Genomic DNA, 12,281 nt, shown 5'->3' with positions numbered 1-12,281 from the left:
TAAATCAGAAAACCATTAACAGAATAAATATACCAAGCAGTTTTTTAGGTTAGTTGAGTATAATCTATCATCTGAGATTGGTAAGCTTGAGTAAACTGTGATCTGAAGTGAGTTAATCGTTGTCTCTGGGTGTGTTCAGGTGTGAGTGTGGGCAGACACAACATTAAGATGTTTCCTGCAGCTTGACGTTCCTCAGTGTGGGAGAGATGAAAGGTGATAGACCCATTCACCTGCTGCAGGAGGCTCTCAGAGGGGAAGGCCTCTGCTCTCTCAGCAGGTGTGTTTTGGCACCGCTGCTCCTTTTAGATGAAGTCTTGCTGATGTATTTCTTAGACTTACTTAGGTGGATGGAGGGACTGATAAAGAGGAAATACTGTCCACTTTTGAAACTATAAATGGATTTTTTTTTTAAAGCTATAGCAAGTCTTTTTACTTAATTTCAAAAAGTTGTGTCCAAATGGGAAATAGAAAGTGATGACCTGTCCTGCACAGATAAACATATAGTTGACAGACTTACAAGTGGTTTACATTTAGCTGGTTAGCTAATTAGTTGGTCTCCTAACTACATAGCATTGGTTTATGCCTGCAGAGGTAAAACTGTAACTGCTACACTGTTTATATGATTTTTCGTTTAATAGTTTTGTAAAACAGCTTTTTCAATGTGTCATCAAATCCGTTTAAAATTATTACTATTGCTGTTTAAACTATTTTGCCTGAAGTGTTAACTTGATGTGAAGCTATTTTTGTGTTTATGCCAGGCAGACTTACTATTAATTTTAATCTGATCTTTTCTGTTCCAAATCATAAAAATGTTGAATTAGATGAAAGGCCTTCAGTTTGTAGAATATTTAACTGTCCTTCAAAAACTAGGCAGTGCAATATATAAAACATTCTTAGTATTTCCATCATAAATAACTTTCATGATATATGCCATTTTGTTATATTAAATTCAAGATTGTGGCTGTGCTGTCCTTGTCTATGCGTTATGTTCCCGTAGTATTTCTTTTTCATTTTTTTAATGAAAAAAATGGAAGTCCAACTTCTCATTTATATTTAAATACAAATAAATTCTGCTCCTAAATGATTCATGCATTTTTGAAACCTAGCGATATCTGCAGAGTTTAAAATTAATATTTCTAATACAAATTAAAATAGGGGATATAGTTCTAAAAACAGTTAAGTTTTTCATCTAAAGTGTGACGAGTTAGTGGATCAATAAAGAGAAGACATGGAGGGGTAATAAAAGTGAGAGGAGTGTTTATTTATCTCGATTTCTCTTTCCGTGCATTTAGCCTGTTGGAGTCTGCGGTTCATGGTGAGAGCAGGAACTATGGCATTCTGGGAGATTTTTTTTCTTGCATGAGTGTCTCTGCCAAGTCTATCAGATAGGGTGCGTTCCTCTTTTTCACTTTCTTTCCTGTATTTTTTCCTTCATTGAACAGCAAGTGTCACAAAAGACCTGAGACTCTTCAAAATTTATGATGCATGTCTCATAACCCTTTTGTGATTTGAAAAGCAATCATTTCCCATGGTGTTATTAGAACGCCAAATCAAGGGAAAGATCCAATCAGATATTAAAGAACAAATTACAGTTTTATTAATTTATTTATATAATTCAAAAGAAGGTTGAAATGAATGTGATTATCAGTAACTGCTTTATATATTTTAGTTATGAATTCTTCTCACTGCGGGTAAAAACTAAAATATGAAAATAGCACTAGTGCTTAATGATAATTGCAATTATAAATGCACTGTATGTACGTATGCATATATGCATTCATGGGTGCTCATTACCTCACACAGAATTATAATGTTACAGTTATTGACTTTGACAAAAAATTCTTACATACTGATTATATCATGGAACAAATTTTCAGTTCTTGACATTTCTCTTGTGCTGTTAAATTCTATTGCTTGTGTCATTTCTCATGCTGAAATGCTTCTACCTTTACATGGTGGAAACAGGGGAATTGACTCACTTTTAACGTCAAGAAGAGCAACAAGGCAGAAATGAGGAGAGGGGAACAGTTGCAATTTACGCTTCGATTCTGGAGTGGCAGCTCCTATTGAGAGTAAGTTAGGAGAAGGAAATCTCATCCCTTTCCCCAGGAAATGATGATTAAATAATTGACACCCATGTCCTTGGTGAATTCATGAGCTGTCAGCAGTTTTTCCTCTGTTGGTACCGGATTTGTGATCAATAGCTGGCTCGCCAAGCCACCTAACAGCGCCAAACTTCAGTATTTACACCATTCCTGACAAACTACTGGAGTAATTGAATTACGCCTTGTGATTGAACAAAGTTACTTATTTATATTTTTTTTTTATTTTTTAGCAAAGACAGTCCAAGATAGTTTTAAACAAATATGTAAAATATATTTCATAATGTTAACATTATTATAAATTATGAACCAAAATTTGCCCAGTAGTGACAGTTTAAAGTTAAATCACCTTAATGATGGATTTGTTTACCAAACACACAGCTTTTCACTTCACAGCACATTAATTGATGGGCTGGAGTGGTGTGGATTACTTGTGGATTATTGTGATGTTATATCAGCTGTTTAGACTCTCATTCTGGTGGCACCCATTCATTACAGAGGATCGATTGGTGAGCAAGTGATATAATGCTAAATTTCGTATAAAAAAATGCTATATAGCATTTCAGATACTTTAATGAATCTCCCAATAAATATATAATGCAATTTGGCTTGACCCATTTTTTTTTTACAATTTATGGGATTGTCATTACAATAAATAACATTTATACTACTCAGCTTTAATATCAGTAACAAATAACTGTCTATGCAGGGAGCAGTAACAGCAGCTCTAAATAACGCCATATGGAACTGCAGTCTGAAGTTTCTTTAACGCTAAGAATAGACACAAGAGTCCCTGCACAATGATTGTTGTTCTCTTATGTTTTGATGCGGTTTCCTTTTAGCTGAAGGCCCACTGATGGATCCTTTAGTGTCTAGGTTCACTAGTCTCTTTCCCACAGGAAGACTTAGAAACCTTCATCTGAGGAAAGAGATGGATCTTTTAGCTGAGCTGTGGCGTCATTAGATACTTAAAAGAATGTGCTCGGATTAATCCTTACATTGCAAACAGGGATTTTCATCAGTGATTTCTTACGCTAATTTGCTTCCCAAAACAGTGGAAGCATCTCTTTCATTTAACGAGTTATTGTGTTTTAATGGGCTTGGCTTTAAAGCATTTAAAGCTTGTGATTTTGCTGAGTCGGGCTGAGCTGAGGGGAGGCAGCTAGGCATTGAGATCAATGGTGTTTGAATCAGGAAACAGGGTTTAACCTTTGAGGGTTCAGCAAAACAGCATCTCTAGACGTTGGAGAAAATAATGACTGAAAGGAAGTAAAGGCTGTGTCCCACTAGCTGACTCAAAACAACTCGATTTTGATCGCTGTGTCTCACCTACCGACTGAAAGCTCGCCCTTTTCTGTCAGAGGTCTGTCACATTCACTAATTAAAGAAGGCAGAGGGCTGACAGATTAAACGACTGCCTCTTGACAATTTTTTTTAATACGATTCGCTATCACGTGTAGCTCACTGAAATATGAAAGGAACTGCTGCATGGACATAAGATTGACATAAGATGATTCTTTTAGACTACTAGACCGTTATAGACTGTTTTATTTATTGCATATGCATTTTATTTCTCTTGTGCACTGAAAAAAAAGTGTATAGAAAGTTTTCACCTTGAAATTGGTAGTGAATTAAAAAAATAATGAATATTTGAAACTGAAATTGTGCTGTCTTGTAAAAAATACTACAATAATTCTTGCTTTATTTACAACTTTGAAAAAAAAAAAATTTTACATTGTAATTGTGAGAGTTATATTTTCCAATTAACTTTTCTAAAAGGGAGTTGGCTGTTGTCAGCAGATAGTCACAGGACACAGAGGTAAGTGCAATACGATCAACCGGTTTATTGAGTAGTAGCAGAGGAGAATGAGATGATACCTTTTCCAGCGGATCCGGAGGTAACAGTGGAGCGTGGAGACAGTGGAGAAATGGAGCAATGGAGAACAGGGATAGGAACACCGGAGCAACTGGTAAGTAGAAAAAAGGGTAAGTGCGTCAGGTTAGTCCAAATGGAACGTTTGAGACCAGACAGTGAGTGAACTGGAGGAGTGCAGGGATATAGTGCTGTTGATAAGTGCTGACAGGTGGTGGTGATTAGAAATCAGGGGATTGGGATCTGGCGAGTGTCGTTAGTGGAGACTGCGGTGACTGTGGTGACTCTCTAACAGTACCCCCTCCTCCAGGGGCGGTTCCTGACACCCTATTACGGCGATGGCCACGGCCTCTGGGTGCGGGACGTCAGGGTGGTTCTGGTGAAACTCGGCCAGGAGAGAGTGAGCCAGCACATCGTCCCGGGCCACCCAGGATCTCTCCTCCGGCCCGTATCCCTCCCAGTCAATAAGATATTCCAGGCAACCACCCCGTTGCCGAGTGTCCAAGATGTCCTGCACCCTGTAGACTAGGGGCTCCTCGATGATCTCGGGAGGAGGAGGTACTGCAGGCTCGCCGGGTTCTGTGATAGAGGGAGAGACAGGCTTGAGGAGTGAGACATGGAATGCTGGATGGATACGATACCGTGCAGGGAGTTGGAGACGGAAGGTGACCTCATTTATCTGCCTCTCAATGGAAAAGGGACCGATATAGAGGGGACTCAGCTTCCGGCAGGGCAGGCGGAGACGCAGATCCCAGGTGGAGAGCCAGACCTTATCTCCAGGACGATAGACGGGGGTGGCAGACCGACGGGCATCTGCATAGGTCTTGTGTCTCCACATTGCCTGCTGGAGTTGGACATGAGCTGAGTCCCGAACTCTCTTGCTCGCTCGGAACCAGTGGTCGACAGCTGGAACGTTGGAGGGCTCTTCTGTCTAGGGAAACAGAGGGGGTTGGTAGCCAATTATGCACTGGAAAGGGGTGATGTGGTGGTTTGCTTGAGGGAATTTTGTGCATACTCGGCCCACAGGAGGAAGCAGTTACAGCTGTGCTGGTTGTCATGACAGTAGGCCCAGAGATATCTCCCAATCTCCTGATTCTTCCGCTCAGTCTGGCCGTTAGTCTGGGGGTGATACCCTGAGGAGTTTGAAGAATGCCTTCCAGACACGGGAGACAAATTTTGGCCCACGGTCAGAGACGACATCTTCCGGGATGCCGAAGTTGCAGAAGAGATTATGGAAGAGGGCCTCTGCTGTTTCGAGGGCTGTGGGTAAACCCCGGAGGGGAATTAACTTGCAGGCTTTGGAGAATCTTTCAACTGCAACGAGTATGCAGATATAACCTTCTGACTTGGGGAGATCTGTGACGAAGTTGACTCCGACGTTCAACCAGTGGTGACGTGGAATGGGTAATGTGACTAATTTTCCGGCGGGTAAGTGATGTGGAGTCTTGGAGATGGCACAGACTGAGCATCCATGAACGTACTGGGAGACATCCCGGACCATACTGGGCCACCAGTACCGAGCTTGGAGGAGCGAGAGAGTATGCTGGCTGCCTGGGTGTCCAGAGCCCGGGGAAGCATGCAGGGAGCCCAGAAGGGAAGTCCTCAAGGAAGTGGGCATGTAGGTTTTGCCCTCTGGGCCTCCCAGCGGAGCTGGTTCGGTGATGGAGGTGATGTGGATCTGTTCATCCAGGGCCCACCTGATGGTGCTCACAAGAACAGCTGGAGGGAGTATGGGTTCAGTTGTAGAGGGTTCGTCGGGGGCATTGATAAGTGAGAGGGAATCTGCCTTGACATTCTTATTTCTGGGTCGATACGTGATGGAAGCCTGGAACCGGGTGAAGAAGAGGGCCCAGCGAGCCTGCCGGGCGTTTAACCTCTTAGCACTTCGGAGATATTCCAGGTTTTTGTGGTTAGTGATGACCGTAAAGGGGTGTTGAGCTCCCTACTGCCAGTGTCTCCATTCCTCCAGTGCCAGTTTAATGGCGAGCAGCTCCCGATTTCCAATATCGTAGTTCCGCTCCGCTGGGGAAAGCTTCCTGGAGAAGTAAGCGCAAGTGTGGAGTCGGGGAGGCTCTCCGTGGTATTGAGACAGCACTGCTCCCACGCCGGTGGTGGACGCATCTGCTTCAACTATGAATGGGAGTTGGGGTTCGGGATGTGAGAGGATGGGAGCAGTGCAGAAGGCCTCCTGGAGCTTCTTGTAAGCGGCTCGAGCTTCGGAGTTCCAGGACAGAGACTTGGGTTTCTGATGGAGCATGGAAGTGAGGGGGGCTGAGAGGAGACTGAAGTTCAGAATGAACCTCCGGTAGAAATTTGCAAAGCCGAGGAATCGTTGAAGTTCCTTTACTGACTGGGGCCAGTCCCGGATGGCTTGGACCTTCCCCTGGCCCATCTGGATCCCATCCGCACTAAGGATGTAGCCCAGGAACTGGACGGTGGGGCGGTGGAACTCACACTTCTCGAACTTCAGGTAGACGTGGAGTTTCTGGAGTTGGCGTAGGACCTGCGTCACATGATGGTGATGTTCTGCCAGGTTCCGGAAGTAGATCAGGATATCGTCTATGTACACGATGACAAACCGGTGGAGGAACTCCCGGGAACACCTTGTTCATAAACCCCTGGAAGACAGACGGAGAGTTGGAAAGGCCATATGGCATGACCAGATATTCATAGTGGCCTGAGGGGGTAGTGAACGCCGTCTTCCACTCATCGCCTTCCCGGATACGAACGAGGTTATAGGCGCTCTGCAGGTCCAGGTTTGAGAATATGCGGGCCCCACAGAGTTCCTCGAGGGCGGCCGGGACCAGGGGAAGAGGATAAGGGAGCTTGACAGTGTGATCATTGATCATTGTAGCCCACGAAGAAGAAGCTTGAGGCCGCCGGAGAGGTGGTAGGGCGAATTAACTGTTGTTGGAGAGCCTCCTAGATGAAATCCTCCATCGCCTTGTGCTCCGGGATGGATAGGGGGTACACTCGACCCTTGGGGAGTATAGCTCCAGGCAGCAGGTCGATGGCACAATCCCATGGCCGGTGCGGGGGTAACTTTGTGGCTGCCTGTTTGCTGAACACATCCTGGAACGCCAGGTAGTCAGATGGGATCGTCGGAACCTCACGAGGTTCGGGGCTCTCCACAAGGGTGGAATGAACTTAGAGCTTCAGGTTACTAACCAGGGGCACAGGGACGTTGGAGAGACAGTTTTGGAGGCAGGTTTTACTCCATCGGAGGATCTCGCTGGTATCCCATCTGACTTCGGGGGGGGGGGGGGGGGGGGGGGGGGTGGTGGACTTAAATTAAAAAATAAGTTTTATCACAAATAAACAAACAAATAAATAAATTCTTACCCAAAACTTTTGAATGGTAGCACTGTTATTTATTTATTAAACATTTTTTTCATACAAAATTAATTCAAAAATATAGATTTTTAACCAATGATTTCCTTTGCCCAAAAAGTTTATATGAAGTATACAGAGTTAGGCAGGGACGAACTGGGGCCAAAACGTGGCCCTGGACTTTTTGGCACAGAGAGGCCCACCAAACCCGGTCCGCAATACACCGCACCACACCATAAATGAGTGGCATATTCTTGAACATATAATTTGTCTTTTCTAGTGTATATGGCAAATAGTACATCATTTTTAAGAATTTTTACGAGGGACAGTTTAATATTACTAAAGTTAAATGCCAGTTTCAGTCCATATGACACAATGCTCTGGTATCGTAGAAGACTTGGATAGTGCAGAATGTGGACTGTTTTTATGGTGCCTTTCTATTGGTCATATACAGTATTTGTCCTTTTGCAGGAGCTTGACATCTATCATTTTAAGGAACAGAGCTATTGTGGAAAAGAGTATACAAATTATTTTTGCTGATGAAAAATACAGTAAAGAGTACTGTGAAATATATAATGTTACAATTTAAAACAGCTGTCTTCTAGGCGACTATAGTAAAATATAATTGATTGCTGTGATCAAAGCTGAATTTTCAGCATCATTTGTCTTCATCATGTCTTAAGTGTCAAATGATCCTTCAGAAATCATTCTAATATACTGATTTGCTGCTCAAGAAACATTTCTGATTATTATGAATGTTGAAAACTGTTGTGCTGCTTCATATTTTTGTGGAAAATGTGATACCATTCAGTCTTGGGTAAGATTAAAAAATATAAATTAATATTTTTCTTCAACAATGTTCCATAAAATCAAAGATTATAGAATACAAAAAGGGACTTTGATTAAATTGATTTAAGTGACAGTAAAAATATTTACACTTTTTACAAAGTACTTATATTTCAAATAAATGCTGTTCTTTAACTGAGAACCATTATACCAATAATAAAACCATTATTAATAATTGATCACAAATAATAACTGATAATTAAGCAGCAAATTAGGCAGCATTAGAATGATTTCTGAAGAGACACTGAAGACTGGAGTAATGATGCTAAAAATTCAGCTTTGATCACAGAAATAAATTACATTTTAAAACATCCTAAATAGAAAACCACTATTTTAAGTGTAATATTTCATAATATTAGGCTATTTGTTTTACTGTATTTTTGATCTAATTAATTCAATCTTCTTTCAAATAAATAAAAAGCCTTAATTATTTCAAACTTTTAACCACCAGTGTGTATATAAAATAAGCTAATGCACGTGAATCAATAACCAAATTATAATTTTATTAGGCCTATAATATAAATCACTTTCCTATGCACAGCACTTGAAAGCAAATGTCTTCAGAATAACAATGTTCTAGAATAAGATTGAGAATTTCCTTAAAGATGTGAAATCACGGAAGAATGCAGATTTACATTATCTCTTATCTCATGTCTGCTGTAAACTGCATTATGTAGCCTACATTGTGATGAAATTTGAAAAGGCCAGTAGTAGTTTGCATTTCTGAAAATGAATGTCTGTCGTTTAACTAAACTGTTGGAAAATATTGCTGAATTGTCTCGTCATGTTTAGCTACTTACATCTTACCTCAGCTCGCATTCAAGTCGCGCGCAGCTCAGCGTCTGTGAACGGTAAATTCTGCCTTCTACACTTTGATTGGTTATTTTAAACATTTTGACATTGACGAGTGCTTTTCTGAGTATGCTATATTAATTAGAATTTTTGAATGAAGTGGGCCACACAGCACGGGCCATTCGTCTGGGCTGATGGAAGGATATACGTACATTTACTGTCTGCAATCCATTATATATAGCCTATTATGCAAAGTACACAATGTACAGCGGCCCACCGGGAAAACTCCCGGTGCTCCAGATGGCCAGTCCACCTCTGGAGTTAGGGAAGGAAAAGTTTCTCAGCTTGGATCAGAGTATAAAGCAAGTGATCTGAAAGGTTATGGTTTTACCTAATCGGAGAAGCTAAAAATACATCCATGTTTTCTTTGAACTCTGGCAAAAAGAAGGTGAATTTGAGGAAGAAGGCGCCTGAAGATCACAAAGGAACAGCCGATGTGAGACCGTGTATCATCATCAAAGACAATAACTTTGAAGCCAGCTTTCACTGGGTAATAATTAGACTCAGTTGAGCATAACATTTTTCAAAAAGCTCGCTAATGACTTTATGTACAGCAAATTTAATTAAATGCCTAACCATTCACATCAGTTGGGAGAGAAATATGGAAAGTGTTCTCTCTAATGATTAGAAAATTTGAAGAGAAAGTAAAAGTGTGGCCTTTTCCCTGTAGAGAATGACTTCGATAATAGCAACATTTAAGGAATGGAGATTATAATTGATGAATACTTTGCAGGATTTTGGTGTACATATTAAGGGATTATATTTATATATGCAAATGAAGGTATTACACCCTATGGATGGGAGGGTCTCTTCTCAAACCGGACATCAAAGTCTGGTACGGAGAGAATGTTAACTGGTAATTTGCACACTGGCTAGCATAATCTGTTGGGTTTGCTGAAATGTTGATGTTATTGCATCAGCCAATACAAATTTTCCTCTTAAACCAAGTGAAGTTATGTTGAAGTTCAGTGTACGACAGTGGGCTGTTAAAAGAGGCCAGGTATTTCGATATACACAGAGAAATCTGTTCATTCCCATTAATTTCAATGGTGGTTGCTCATCTACAACATTTAGCCATGGAAGAAGCAACCTGAATATTGCCATCTTTGCTTTACAGACACAAAGTTGAATTGGCTCTTTTTAAGTTGTAAACAGAGCAGTAGGTAAATAACATCACATCAATGATAGGCTGATAGCACCATGACATTGCGTACAGTCCCAAGCCCTTGACTAGTATATAAAAACTCCTTGCTTCAGGCTAGTGCATAAGATATTATGTCAGCAACAGCAGACAGGATTGATTTTTCTTTTTATGAAGTCTGTTATTTTGAATTTATTTGATCAAATAGTAACATTGTGACTTTTCCTCCAGGATGTTTTGACAGTTCGAAAGAACACTGTTAATAATAATAAAAAAAAATAATGTATGTATGTATATGCGTGTGTGTGTATATAAAGAGTTTATTTGCAAAAGCAGATTTTTTTTCAAAAAACATGTTTTTTATTGTTATCATGTTTTTTTATTATGTTAGTTAGCTGTATATTTTAGTTATTTTTAACCTAATCAAAATAACCCAACTGCAGTTTGATTGAGATTAATTGGAATGCACAATGAAAAAAACATGATTTTTGAAAATTGTTAAAAATGGAGTTATCTGTTTTTGCAAATTAACTCTTCATATATATTGTGAGTGACCTTTATTTAGGTTCTTTTTTTGAAAAATTATTCGTTCATATGGTCTCCACCAATGATCATGGCTGTTGTTAAGTTCAGAAAGTGTTCTAGCGATGTGTGTGTCTTTTTGGTTGGCTTTTTGAGATCACATGATCAAAATACACTTTCACATTCCACGTACACATTCACAATGCAAGGTGAAAATGTACGTAAACACTTTAAGAATTGGTTGACTGTATTTTGTCAGTTCTAAATTGATCTCCACCAAACTTTTCCTCTAATTGTGGATCAAATTTGCACAGATTAAGCCCATACAGAGTATTTTTTGTGAAATACCTCATGTCTTCCTGCAGTAGCAGAGCAGCACAAGGGAGTGTTTCCTCAGCAGTGCAGTCTCACTAATCCTCTCAGTCTACTTCCACATGCACACTCTGTCCTTACGGAAATATGCTAATATTAAGCCGAACAGGTGTAGGGGAGAAAGGCCAGCCTGTTTGGACATATTTACCAAGAAAAACAGACTCTTTCACACTCCTCAAGGTCATGCAGTTGGAAGACACTTCCTGTGATTGGGAGATACAGTGTGACACGGGTGTTACCTGTAATCATAACATAGCAGAGTCTGGCATGGGTTACACCTCATAATGAGGAAAGTCTTTTAACAATCTATCATACACTTTGATGGGTGAATTTACTAATCAGTTTCATCACCTTTGTGCAACATATTTCAATAAATTACATATTATTTTCACATGGAAGGATGTTTTGAATTCTGAAAGTTACAGTGCATTAATCTCTTCTCTAAAAAGATCAAGGAAAGATTTATTGCTAAAGACCTATTTAATTTCATACAAATCAGGTGTGAATTAAACGTGTAAAAGTTTGCAATCTCATTTTTGCATTTGTCAGATGCTTTTATCCAAGTTTTATATAAGTTGGGCTTCAGTTCATGCATGAATCAGTTCATAGAGGTTGAACCTATGACCTTGAGGATTCTAGAAACATGCTTTACTTCTTGCATATAGTGTATAATAATTGATTTTGAGCATTTTTATAGTACACTATCAGGTGTATAAAGATGGAATACCATTTATTGTGTTAAAGCAGTTGACTAATTAGGCTATTTTCAATGCATTTTGTAAGTTTGCTCATAAGAAAGTTGTATTCCATAGCCTAGAATTTAATTTAATTTAATTTTGTTTTGTTTTGTCATTTTAGATAATAACTACTAATTTTTTATTAAATTACAAACTGATTCAAAGTATTAATAAAAAAAAAAAAACACCTAATAGTAACTAATACAGGGTCAGATTTACTAAACAGGGCAAATTAGCATTAATGCACAATTCTATAAAAGCACAGATGGGAGGGGAAATTCTGTGGGTAATTTACTAACAATGCAGACAGTAAACACAGACGCAGCCAGATAATTTCCATAATGACCAGCGTAATCTACCGAGAGCAGCTCAAATTTGCTTTTTTTGGGGCGTTAAATAATGGCAAAAATACTAGTAATTTGTTTGTAAATCACGTTATGTGATTCATTTTAATACTCTCCTCTCATAAATTGTTGCGTCTGAAAGGGAAACTCCTACAAATGCAT

General features: G+C 39.8%; 1 protein-coding gene across 1 annotated transcript in view; it reads right to left on the bottom strand.

Annotated features, from left to right (window-relative positions):
• The window catches only part of LOC306857482 (cadherin-12-like), a gene marked incomplete at its 5' end in the record, with an annotated part of 225,742 nt that overhangs the window by 175,004 nt on the left and 38,457 nt on the right, over nucleotides 1-12,281 (bottom strand). The window contains one exon of the mRNA XM_079397461.1: nucleotides 6,385-6,534. Within this exon, the coding sequence (XP_079253587.1) occupies nucleotides 6,385-6,534 (150 nt within the window). The remainder of the gene's footprint in view (nucleotides 1-6,384; nucleotides 6,535-12,281) is intronic.

This window comes from Barbus barbus (genome assembly GCF_936440315.1).
Source record: "Barbus barbus genome assembly, chromosome: 38".
Lineage (NCBI taxonomy): Eukaryota > Metazoa > Chordata > Actinopteri > Cypriniformes > Cyprinidae > Barbus > Barbus barbus.
Note: the sequence above shows the minus strand (reverse complement) of the source record. Positions and strands in the feature narration are given on the sequence as shown.